Source organism: Apodemus sylvaticus, chromosome 17, assembly GCF_947179515.1.
Source record: "Apodemus sylvaticus chromosome 17, mApoSyl1.1, whole genome shotgun sequence".
Classification (NCBI taxonomy): domain Eukaryota; kingdom Metazoa; phylum Chordata; class Mammalia; order Rodentia; family Muridae; genus Apodemus; species Apodemus sylvaticus.
Genome location: NC_067488.1, coordinates 70,326,389 through 70,338,816, shown reverse-complemented (window position 1 = coordinate 70,338,816; position 12,428 = coordinate 70,326,389). Strand labels below are relative to the sequence as shown.

Below are 12,428 nucleotides of genomic sequence, written 5' to 3'. Positions count from 1 at the left end.
CAGTAGGGTCTTGAAGTTAGTGAAGTGAAACCCAAGGTAGAAGATGATTATTGGTATATAAACTGCACTGGGCATGACAACAGAAAATTTAGGAACAATACTGACCTCTGCTGGGAGTGCTGCTGGCACACGCCTACAATCCCAGTGCACAGAGCCTGAGGGAGAAGGCTCAAGAGCAGCCTTACCTCAAGAAGAGATATAAAGAGCTGTAGATATCTAATGTTCACTTCTAGAATCCAGGCATCTTTGTTTTTTTTTTTTTTTTTCCTCCGAGAAAGGGTTTCTCTGTGTAGCCCTGGCTGTCCTGGAACTCACTCTGTAGACCAGGCTGGCCTCGAACTCAGAAATCCGCCTGCCTCTGCCTCCCAGAGTGCTGGGATTACAGGCGTGCGCCACCATTGTCTGGCTGAATCCAGGCATCTTGACATGACTAAAACCCAGTGAGAGGACAGAAAGAGTTCAGACTCACCGACCAGAGAAATCTGAGTCCGTAGCAGAAGATACATAAATAAAAAGTGAATCTCCACCTGGTAAGCAAAGGATAGAGGTTACACAGATGTCCACTGCAAAGGGGGATTACAGCCAGGGAGGATCAAGATTATACATTGGGGCAAAACTCATCTCTAAAAAGCCAGCATCAGCTTTGAACCTTTGTTCAAATAGTGTGCGTGTGCGTGTGTATCTGGCATTACAGAGGTTACCATGAGCTGCCTGATGTGGTGCTAGGAAACAAGCTTTCACCCTCTGTTGAATATTAGGTGCACTAACTACTGAGCCAACTCTCCAGGCCACTTAAAAAAAAAAGGTAGATAGACAGGGTCTCACTATGTAACCATGGCTGGCCTGGAATTTGGATATATAGAGCAGGCTGGCCTTGAACCGGAGATCTACATGCTAGTCTCCAAATGCTGGAGGTGAAAGGTTATGTGTCACCACACCTAGCTCAGTCTATTTCTGAAGAAGGAACAGAATGGAATCATCTTCCTTAGTGGTAAGTACGACCAGGGAATAAACATGCACAGGTCTCCAGTTCTGTCCTTTCCTGCTGCTGCTACGCTTCAGACCTGGCTGAGAGGCACCAGGATGTAAGCACCATTTTCATTGCTCCCTGGCTTTTTAAACCTTGAGCACTGGAGTCAGACATTATTATCCTAACAGTAAACTGATTTCCCAAAAGAAAGCAGCTGTGCCCCACCCTTCTCATCCTCTGCTCCCCGCTGGGACATACATGCTTTCACAGAATTTAGTGAGCGTTGGAGGCTTGTCCTGATTCCTCCGATGGCGAAACCAGCATTGGATTTTCCGAACATCCCAGTCCAGTTGCTTTGATAGGCCCTTCAGCCTTTTCTCATCTGGATACTGCACAGGTATGACCAGAGTTAGAACATACATCCTCCACAATTCCCCAGGGAAATCCCTCTTACCAGCCGAGTGGCAAAAGATGACAACCACAGTGGCTCAAGTGCTACCACGCAGTTTTTCCATGTTTTATCTCCAAATCATTTTAATAAAGCCATTTAATTCTAATTAAATTAATTAAAACATCACACAGTTGGCTGGGGAACTCCCGTACAGCTAGAACGGACGGGCAGTTTTAAAGCAACTAAGCTTTACTTAGCACGTCACACTTTCACCATCAATTACATTTTCATTTAATACAGATAGACAGACAGACAGACACACACACAAAACAAACACACTGCAGAGATGGCTCACTGGTTAAAGACACTTGTTGTAGCCGAGCGGTGGTGGTGCACGCCTGTAATCCCAGCACTCTGGGAGGCAGAGGCAGGCGAATTTCTGAGTTCAATGCCAGCCTGGTCTACAGAGTGAGGACCAGGACAGCCAGGACAGCCAGGGTTACACAGAGAAACCTTGTCTCTAAAAAATAAAACAAAACAAAAACAAAACCTAAACAAACAAAAAAGACACTTGTTGCTCTTGCAGAGGGACCAAGTTTAACTGCCAACACCATCCACAGCCCTTCACAACTATCTATAACTCAGGTTCCAGGAGATCTGAATGTCCTCTCTGTCCCCCAACAGCACCAGGCACACATAGGGGTACATTACACACACACACAAGCAAAACACTCATATGTTAAAACAAAAACAAAGCAAAACCCAAAAAATGCAAAGGCCACCAGAACTACAGGCATATTGATTAAAAGCTGAAGCAAGAAAAAGTGAAAAAAGACATGATGTGTGTTTAGGGGAGAGGGGTGGAGTTAGATGCTAAGAAGGAGTAAAATTTAAAGGTGTTACAGTTTAGAGATTCTGGCTGAAAGCTATCCCAAGAGGCTAACCTTCTCTACAGACAGAGAGGCCACCTAGGTGTGAAGAGTCACCCCTTCTTATCCTTACTGTCTTAGGTAGGGTTTATTTCTATGAAGAAACACCATGACCAAGGTAACTCATAAAGGACATGTAATTGGGGCTGGCTTACAGTTGCAGAAGTTCAGCCCATCATCATGGTGGGAAGCGTGGCACCATGCAGGCAGACATGGTGCTAAAGAAAGAGCTGAGAGTTCTACACCTTGATCCAAGGACAGTCAGAAGGGGACTCCTGGGCAGAGCCTGAACATATATATCACCTCAAAGCCCACCTACACAGTGACACACTTCCTCTAACAAAACCACATGCTATACTCCCTCTAATAATGGCTACACCTTCTCCAATAAGGCCACACCCCCTAGTAGTGCCACTCCCCACAGGCCAAGCATACAAACACATAAATCTACGGGAGCCATACCCACTCAGACTATCACATTTCATTCTTTGGCCCCATAGGCTTATAGCTATAACATAATTCGAAATGTATTTAGTCCAGCTTCAAAAGTTCCCATAGTCTATCACAGTCTTAGCAATGCTTAAAAGTCTAAAGTTCAAAGTCTCTTGAGATTCATAAATCTCTTAACTGTAATCCCCTATTAAAATCAAAATAAACAGATCACATACATTCAACATAGCACAGCACACACATTACTGTTCCACAGTGTAGGGAAGCGAGCATAGTGAGGAAATACGGAACCACCGCAAACTGAAAACCAGCCTTGTAAACCCCAAACTGCAAATTCATGTCTGATGTACTCCTTTTAGCTTTGTTGACTGCAACACAATTCTTTCTCCTGGCCTGGTTACACTCCCTGTTAGGAGCTTTTCTCTGCAGGTTTCCTACAACTCTGGCATCTCTAACATCTTGGAGTCTCCAAGGCAATTTCAACTTTACAGCTTCTTGTTCCAATGTCTGGGATCCACATATGATCTGGGCTCCTCCAAAGGGATTGGGCTACCTTTCCAGCTCTGCCCTCTGTAGCACTCTAGGCTCTGGCTGGCTCTACTCCACTGCTGCTGTTTGTTCTTGCTGATCATCCCTTGGTACCAACATCACCAATAGGCTGGGGTCTTCAGCTGTAATTTGGCTACATTCTCACCAATAGCCTCTCATAGGCTCTCTTCATGGTGCCAGGCTTCTACCTCAGCTGCCACTGAAGTTGCACCTTCACCTTTCCTGGCACCAGTGCCCAGCCTCAGCTGCTCTCCATGCCTTCAAAACCAAGTCCATTTGGGTGACTCTTACATATTACCAATTCTGGCTGCCAACAACAAGGTCTACCTCTGGAACAGAGCTTTCATTGTACTCTCAGAAAACACTGCCCAGATCTCACTTCAGTGATGCTGATCTCTTCTTAATCACTGCTAATTTCTTAGCTCCAGCTTACCAGTATCAATTGTCCCAGCAGTCCCTTCTATTCTTGATTTCAAAGCCAGAGCCACATGGTGGAAGCTGCTGAGTTCTGCTGCTTGTAGGAGTTGGAACATGGCCCCCTTGTTCTATTACATTATCACTAGCTTTCTGTTTTCCAACTCCTCCACTGCCTAAGTTTTGCTGTCCTGGAGCTTTCTCTGTAGGCTGACTTTGAACTCAGAGATCTGCATGTTTGTCTCTTGAGTGCTGAGATTAAAGGTGTGTAGCATCAGGCCTGGACCAGAGGTTTTCTTTACTTGGATCTTGCTCTGTCCCAGGCTGGCCTTGAATTTAGCAATCTGCTTGCCTCTTTCTCCTGGGATTAAAGGTATGTACCACCAGGCCCAGACCTAGCCCTTCCTTAATCCCTTACCCAAAATCTTTATAAATTCTGGATTGAGGCCTGGCAGTGGTGGCATACGCCTTTAATCCTAGCACTTGGGAGGCAGAGGCAGGTGGATTTCTGAGTTCAAGGCCAGCCTGGTCTACAGAGTGAGTTCCAGAGTGAGTAGCAGCCAGGGACTATTGTCTCAAAAAAACAAAAAAAGAAAGAAATTCTGGATTGCAGTTCATTCCAGATATAGTCAAGTTGACAACTGAGAATAGCCATTACGTCCATCCCTTGTCACTTTGATAACACAATCACATCTCCTTATGTCCAAATGAAAACAATAACCAGGTCATAATAATGCCTAACATGATAGAATCAACTACAAACACATAAACAATAAGCTTAGCTGGGTGGGATCTTGCCCTGAGGTCACCACTCCCTTAATTGCATTTAATATCCTTTTTTTTTTTTTAAAGATTTATTTATTTGTTATATGTTAAGTACACTGTAGTTGTCTTCACACACCAGAAGAGGGCGACAGATCTCTTTAAGGATGGTTGTGAGCTACCATGTGGGTGCTGGGATTTGAACTCAAGGACCTTCAGAAAAGCAGTTGATGCTCTTAATTACTGAGCCATCTCTCCAGCCCCCATTTAATATCCTTAAACACAGGATTTAGCTACATTCTACTTCCTGGTGCCCCTTTAATCCTTGAACCATATATATATATATTTTTTCTTCCCCTAAGCTTATTATGCTTGATCAAAAAACTTCATAAGAGTGTACCACAGGACAGAGTCTATGCTAGGCAGTTTTGATATTTCCATTGTCAATGCAATTAATCTAAATCTCTTTTCCTTAGCCTAGGAAGACTCTTCAGAGGACAAAAAGTAGCCACATTTACAAACATCACAAGAATGATCTCTAGGCAACATACTAGAACTCTTCTCCTCTGAAACCTCTTAAGCCAGGCTCCCAGAGTTCAAATCACCCTAAGCACTACAGTCTTCCATGCTTTTACGAGTATGGCTTATTAAGCCCCACTTAAAGCATCCTCTGTTTTCCAAAGTGCCAAAATCCACATACCTCCAAACAAAAGCTTGATCAGGCCTATCACAGGAATACCCCAGTCCCTGGTACCCACTTCTGTCTTAGGGTTTTATTGATGTGAACAGACACCCTGACTAAGGCAACTCTTATAAAGAACAACATTTAATTGGGGCTGGCTTACAGTTGCAGAGGTTCAGTCCATTATCATCATGGTGGGAAGTGTGGCACCATGCAGGCAGACATGGAGCTGGAGGCAGCCAGATATATATTGCCTCACAACCCACCTACACAGTGACATGCTTCTTTTAACAAAGCCACAGGCCACACCTCCACTAAGGCTGCACCTCCTATTGGTGCTACTCTCCAGTAGCCAAGCACTCAAGCACGAGTCCATGGGGGCCATACCTATTCAAACCACCACACTTACCTTTCTTACATGTCTCCCCACCTATGGGGCACCCTTCCTGTGGTCTTCATCCTTCTTACTTACCTTAGTAACAGATGAGAACACCTTCTCAAGGGTGTCATTGGATTCAACCTGATAGAGAGTGCTGTCTTCAATGCCAACTCGGAGTGCACAGGGTTTGGCAATAAATCTGGAACAGAGAAAATCCAAGGTCCAATTCTAAATATAGTATGCTAAATATAGTATACTATATAGTAATTCTAAATATAGTATGATGAAGGGGCCCTGATTAGTATATTAATGTGAGAAAAAATGGAAACACAAGACTAGGAACTAGAAATCTGTTATTTGGTTTCATATTTTGCCACTGACTCACTTGAAAAGACCTATTTTAAAAGGTTAGATTTGGCTGGGCAGTGGTGGTGCACTCGGGAGGCAGAGGTAGGAGAATCTCTGTGAATTTGAGGCCAGTCTGATCTAGAATGATTTCCTGGATAGCTATGGTTACAAAAAGCACCCTGTCTCAAAAAAGTAAGAACAAAACAAAACAATGATGGATTGGGCCTGGTGTGGTGGGGCATGCCTTTAATTTCAGCACAGGCAGAGGGTGGCTGGATTTCTTTAAGTTCCAAGCCAGCTATGGCTACATAATAAGAGTTTTCCAGACATAAATAATAGTGATTAAAAAAAAAAAAAAAAAAAAGGCCGGTGGTGGTGGCACACGCCTGTAATCCCAGCACTCTGGGAGGCAGAGGCAGGCGGATTTCTGAGTTCGAGGCCAGCCTGGTCTACAGAGTGAGTTCCAGGACAGCCAGGGCTATACAGAGAAACCCTGTCTCGAAAAAACCAAATCCAAAAAACAAAAACAAACAAACAAACAAAAATAATAGTGATAATAAAGAAAATGCATGTGAAATACTTTCACAAGTGAAGTGTTAAGAATAGTATCATTTTCCTCACATCAGAAAATCAAGTCAGGTATGGTGGCACATATATATGATATTGTCTCATGCTTGGGGGCTGAGGCAGAGAATTGAACAGTTTATATATATATATAAAGATTGCGTGTATGAAGCCGGGCAGTGGTGGCCCATGTCTGTAATCCCAGCACTCTGGGAGGCAGAGGCAGGCGGATTTCTGAGTTCGAGGCCAGCCTGGTCTACAGAGTGAGTTCCAGGACAGCCAGGGCTATACAGAGAAACCCTGTCTCGAAAAAACCAAATCCAAAAAACAAAAACAAACAAACAAACAAAAATAATAGTGATAATAAAGAAAATGCATGTGAAATACTTTCACAAGTGAAGTGTTAAGAATAGTATCATTTTCCTCACATCAGAAAATCAAGTCAGGTATGGTGGCACATATATATGATATTGTCTCATGCTTGGGGGCTGAGGCAGAGAATTGAACAGTTTATATAGTGGTGGCCCATGTCTGTAATCCCAGCACTCTGGGGGGAGGCAGAGGCAGGCAGATTTCTGAGTTTGAGGCCAGCCTGGTCTATAGAGTGAGTTCCAGGACAGTCGGGGCTATACAGAGAAACCCTGTCTCAAAAAAAACAAATCCAAAAAACCAAAAAAAAAAAAAAAAAAAAAAAAAAAAAGACTTTGTGTGTCTGTGTGTGTGCGTTGCCTGCATGTTAGTGTATCATGCGCATGCAGTGCCCACAAAGGCCAGAAGATGGATTACTACCCCTGGACCAGTGGTTATAGATAGTTCTGAGTTTCTTTCTTTCTTTTTTTTTTTTTTTTGGTTTTTTGGATTTGGTTTTTTCGAGACAGGGTTTCTCTGTGTAGCCCTGGCTGTCCTGGAACTCACTCGGTCGACCAGGCTGGCCTCGAACTCAGAAATCCGCCTGCCTCTGCCTCCCAGAGTGCTGGGATTACAGGCGTGCGCCACCACCGCCCGGCTAGTTCTGAGTTTCATGTAGGTGCTGGGAATCAAATCTGTCTTCTGGAAGGGCAGCTAGCTCTCTTACAGAGCCAGCTCTTCAGCCCCCAGGTCATTTGGTTTTATTGCTGGGGATTGAATCATCCCCCAAATGTTTTTCATGCAACATCTGGGGCCAGATGTTCTCTTTCTTTTTAGACTTACTTATGTAATTTTATGTGTCTGCTTGTTTTGTCTGCATGCATGTATGAGTACATGTGTGTTGAAGAGACAGAATAGAGACTGCACTGTTTCTCCTCTTCCTTTTGGTCTAGGCATGATGCATGTACATGTGTGCGTGTGTGCCAGGGCACACTTGGAGGTTAGAGATATCCTTATTTAAGACCAAGTCCCTTTGTTGTCTACTGCTCTGTGTGCATACAAGCTGGCCTGTGAACTACTCCATCTCACTGCAGGAAACAAGTGCGACTGCAGAAGTACTCACCCTGCTCACTTTATGTGGACTCTGGGGAGCCAACAAAGGCCCTCAAGACAAGACCTTCACCTACTGAGCTCTCTCCCTGGCTCAGAACTGAGTCCCCAGTTCAGCATTTATTATCTCTGAGGACTAAGAATACGTAACTTCATTATTTTCTTCTATAAAGAGGTAGTTATATCTTCTATAAAAACTTTAGACAAGAATACACATGGAATGCAATCTCTGATAAGTGGATATTAATTAGCCCAGAAGCCCTGAATACCCAAGGCACAAATTGCATAACAGATGACTCCCATGAAGAAGTATGGAGAGGGTCCTGATCCTGGAAAGGATTGATCTAGCATTGGAAGGGAATATAAGGACAGAGAAAAGGGAGGGAGGTGATTGGAGAAGGGATGGAGAGAAGAAGGTTTATGGGACATATGGGGAGGGGGAATCCGGGAAAGGGGAAATCATTTGGAATGTAAACAAAGAATATAGAAAATAAAAATATTAAAAAAGAAAAAAAAGATGAACGGAAAAAAAAACTTTAGACAAACACTTAAGAGTACAGACTCGGGGCTGGAGAGATGGCTCAGCGGTTAAGAGCACTGACTGTTCTTCCAGAGGTCCTGAGTTCAAATCCCAGCAACCACATGGTGGCTCACAACCATCCTTAATGAGATCTGATGCCCTCTTCTGGAGTGTCTGAAGACAGCTACAGGGTACTTACATATATAAATAAATAAATCTTCAAAAAAGAAAAAAGAAATAATTATATAAAAAAAAAAAAAGAGTACAGACTCTGCTATACCTATAACCTGCTTTCTCTACATAAGTGGTAAATATTCATTTCCAAGCTGGTGCTGCTATATTACTATTTGCTAATATTTTAACCTCCAACTTCAAAGTCCTTATAAACACCAATTCTGGACAATATCTTTATTTAACAAGGTTCTGTGAACCAGGAAGCAGCCCTTCTCTATGGCCTCTGCATCACTTCCTACCTCTGGATTCCTGAGTTCCTGTCCTGACTTCCCTCAGTGCTTGGCTGCGTAAGCTGAAATAAATCCTTTCCTGCCCAAGTTGCTATTGGTTCTAGTGTTTTATCACAGCAACAGAAACTCTGACAATGATATCCATTTTCAGGTAACTAACTGGTCTAGAGAAACCTGTTCTTGCTCTGCTGGATCTCAGTTTGGACCTGGGGTTGAGAAGCATTCAAAAGGGTAATCATGGCAGTCATTTGGTTGTTTTTTGAAGCCACACCATTTCAGAGACCAAAAGGTTCCCTATTATATCCTCGTAACCATGTAGTATATGAAGATCCAAAAGCAGAAAACAGTCTTTGTGGTTCCTAATACTAGCCTCTTAGTCAAGTCCCTTCCTCAACCCAGAGGCACTTGAAGGTGAATAAAGTTCAGGCCTGGAGTTAGATAGATATTGTCAACAGAGACCCTAAGGAAGTCAAATGCCTACAGAACCAGGGAATATCAAACAATGGCTATTTTCTTATCTACTTATTTTAAAATATTTGTTATTTTTAATTATGTGCCACAGAAGCCAGCTGTATCAGATTCCCTGGAACTGGAGTTACAAGAGGTCGTGAGTTGTCCAGCACAGATGCTAAGAACCCAGTTGGCTCCTCAGGAAGAGCAGCAGTAAGTCCTCAGCCAGCTCTGTCTGAACAAAGGGTTTAATGGTTGTTTTTGAGGCAGGGCCTCCCTCTGTGTTCCTGGCCGCCCTGAAGTTATATACACCAGACTGGCTTCGAAACAACAGAGATCCATCTGCTAGTCTCTGAGTGCTGGGATTAAAGTCCTTTACCCATCAAACCAGCTCAAAATATTTTTTTAAAAAAAAGTTTTTTAACATTTATTTAGTGCGCACGTGCATTCGCGCGCGTGTGTTGGGAAGATATACTCCTGTGCTCTGGCACATATGTGTGTGAGGCAGGGTCAGATGACAACTTGTGGGAATAAGGGTTCATCGATCATCACATGGTCCTAGGGATTGAATAGAGGATGGTGGCTTTTTTTGTTGTTGTTTTTTGTTTTGTTTTTTCGAGACAGGGTTTCTCTGTGTAGCCCTGGCTGTCCTGGAACTCACTCTGTAGACCAGGCTGGCCTCAACCTCAGAAATCCGCCTGCCTCTGCCTCACAAGTGCTGGGATTAAAGGTGTATGTACCACCACCGCCTGGCAGAATAGAGGATAGTGAACTGGGCTGCAAGTGACCTTTCCCTCCAAGTCACTTGACAGGATTATTTTAAAGATGAAATGACAAGATGGATAGCTAGTCTGGTACCTGATAGTAAACATTAACAGTAGCCTCTAATGAACTCAGGATAGATATAGTTCTATTGCTAAAAGAGTGTGCTTATTAAGTATAAAACCCTGGCCTTGATCCTCAATACGGCCTGTAATCCCAGCACATGGGAGGGGAAGACAGAAGAATCAGGGGTTCAAGGTTCATCCCTAGTTATACAGTAAGATTGAGAGCAGTCTGGGCTTATATGAGACTCTGCTATGAGTGGTAGCACATGCCTGTAATCCCATGAAGACCCTGTGCTCCAGGTGTAGCTACTGTCATGTTCACTACAAACACATTGTCTCAGTCTGGGTTTTCACTCACACACTCAGCAGGGCCAAGCAAGAAGTCTGTGCTTTATTCACAGGTAAAGCTAAGATTCTTATCATTATTGTTATCTGACCTTGGAGTGGATTCTCTATCCCAGAACTAACACAGTTCATTTCTTATCCTCATTAGTTCAGAGTTCAGTGAAAAACCAGGAGGTCAGCCTAGTCTATGTAACAAGTTCCAAAGCCAGTCGGCCAACCAGGGCTACATAGTAAGACCCTGTTTTTGAAAATGAGGGAAGGGGGGGGGGGAGAGAAACTTGTGGCTAGGAAGATAGTGCATTCAGTAAAGTGTTTATCTCTAATCTATATTAAAAAAAAACAAAACCAACCTGAGGTGTGGTGGTGCACACCTGTAACCCCAGCAATGGTGAGGCAGAGACCGTCATATCTCTAGGGTGGTTTAGCCAGCAAGCCTGGCCTACTGGTCAATTCTCAAGTCAGTGAGATCCTGTATCAAAGACAAGAGTGCTTGCTGTGTGCTCTTCCAGAGGATCCAAGTTCATTTTCTAGCTCCATATCGAGTGGCTTGCAGACAGATACCTGGGACTCCAACTCCAAGGGATCTGACACATTCTCTGGTCCCAGGGGCACCCTCACACACACAGTACATTTATACATACTTTTTGTTTGTTTTGTTTTTCCAGACATGGTTTCTCTGTTTTGCCCTGGCTGTCCCCAAACTCACAAAGATCTACCTGCCTCTGTCTCCTCAGTGTTGGGATTAAAGTCATGCACCACCAAAGCCTGGTCAAAACAAGGTTTCTCTGTAGAGCCCTGGCTGTCCTGGAACTCACTCTGTAGACCAGGCTGGTCTCGAACTCAGAAATTCGCCTGCCTCTGCCTCCCAAGTGCGCCACCACCGCCCGGCTAAAAAGTGACTTTATTAGTGCATGAAAGTTTTCTCCTTTGACCATGTGAGTCCCAGAGATCAAACTGGGACAGACAGTCAGACTTGGAGGCAAGTGACTTCATCCAGTGAGCCATCTTACTGACCCAGAATTTGTACCCTTCACAAGGTCTGTAAAGCCAAAACTGTCTTCATAATAATACTTCCATGACTCTGTAACAATCTTTTCTCCAATAAGTATATAATGAAACTACATGGCATATCCTGTGATCAATGAATGCAGAGCTGATATGAGAAAAGAACTCCCAGACAGCAAGCAGACATACAAAGCTATCAAATTACTCTTCTTTTCATTTTAGTTTGGAAAATTATTTTTACAAGATGTTAAATAACCATATAGCAAGCTCATTATTATTTTAAATATTAAATGTATGTTACATTTAAAATTTTTTAATTTCTACAGCAGTATTGTCTTAATCAGGGTTTCGATTCCTACACAAACATCATGACCAAGAAGCAAGTTGGGGAGTAAAGGGTTTATTGAGCTTACACTTCCATGTTGCAGTTCATCACTAAAGGAAGTCAGGACTGGAACTCAAGCAGGTCAGGAAGCAGGAGCTGATGCAGAGGCCATGGAGGGATGTTTCTTACTGGCTTGCTCAGCCTGCTCTCTTATAGAACCCAAGAGCACCAGCCCAAAGGTGGAACCACCCACAAGGGGCCCTCACCACTTGATCACTAATTGAGAAAATGCCCCACAGCTGGATCTCATGGAGGCACTTCCCCAACTGAAACTCCTGTCTCTGTGATAACTCCAGCCTGTGTCAAGTTGACACACAAAACTAGCCAGTACAAGTATACATTAATAGACCTTATTCACATAAATACAATCTCATTTGAGATTAATGATTTTTTAATGATTTTTTTGCTGTTGCTGAAACAGGGTCTTGCTATATACATATACAGCTCAGGCTGGATAGGATCAATTTGCTCCCAAGTGTTGAAATAACTTGTTAGAGCAGTCAGTGAGCTGTCTATGAAAGCTACTTCTGTGTGGC

General features: G+C 43.5%; 1 protein-coding gene across 1 annotated transcript in view; it reads right to left on the bottom strand.

The window, feature by feature from the left end:
• Cers5 (ceramide synthase 5) overlaps positions 1-12,428 on the bottom strand; it is a 40,596-nt gene that overhangs the window by 10,756 nt on the left and 17,412 nt on the right. The window contains 3 exon segments of the mRNA XM_052160179.1: positions 470-527; positions 1,229-1,359; positions 5,620-5,725. Of these exon segments, the coding sequence (XP_052016139.1) occupies positions 470-527; positions 1,229-1,359; positions 5,620-5,725 (295 nt within the window).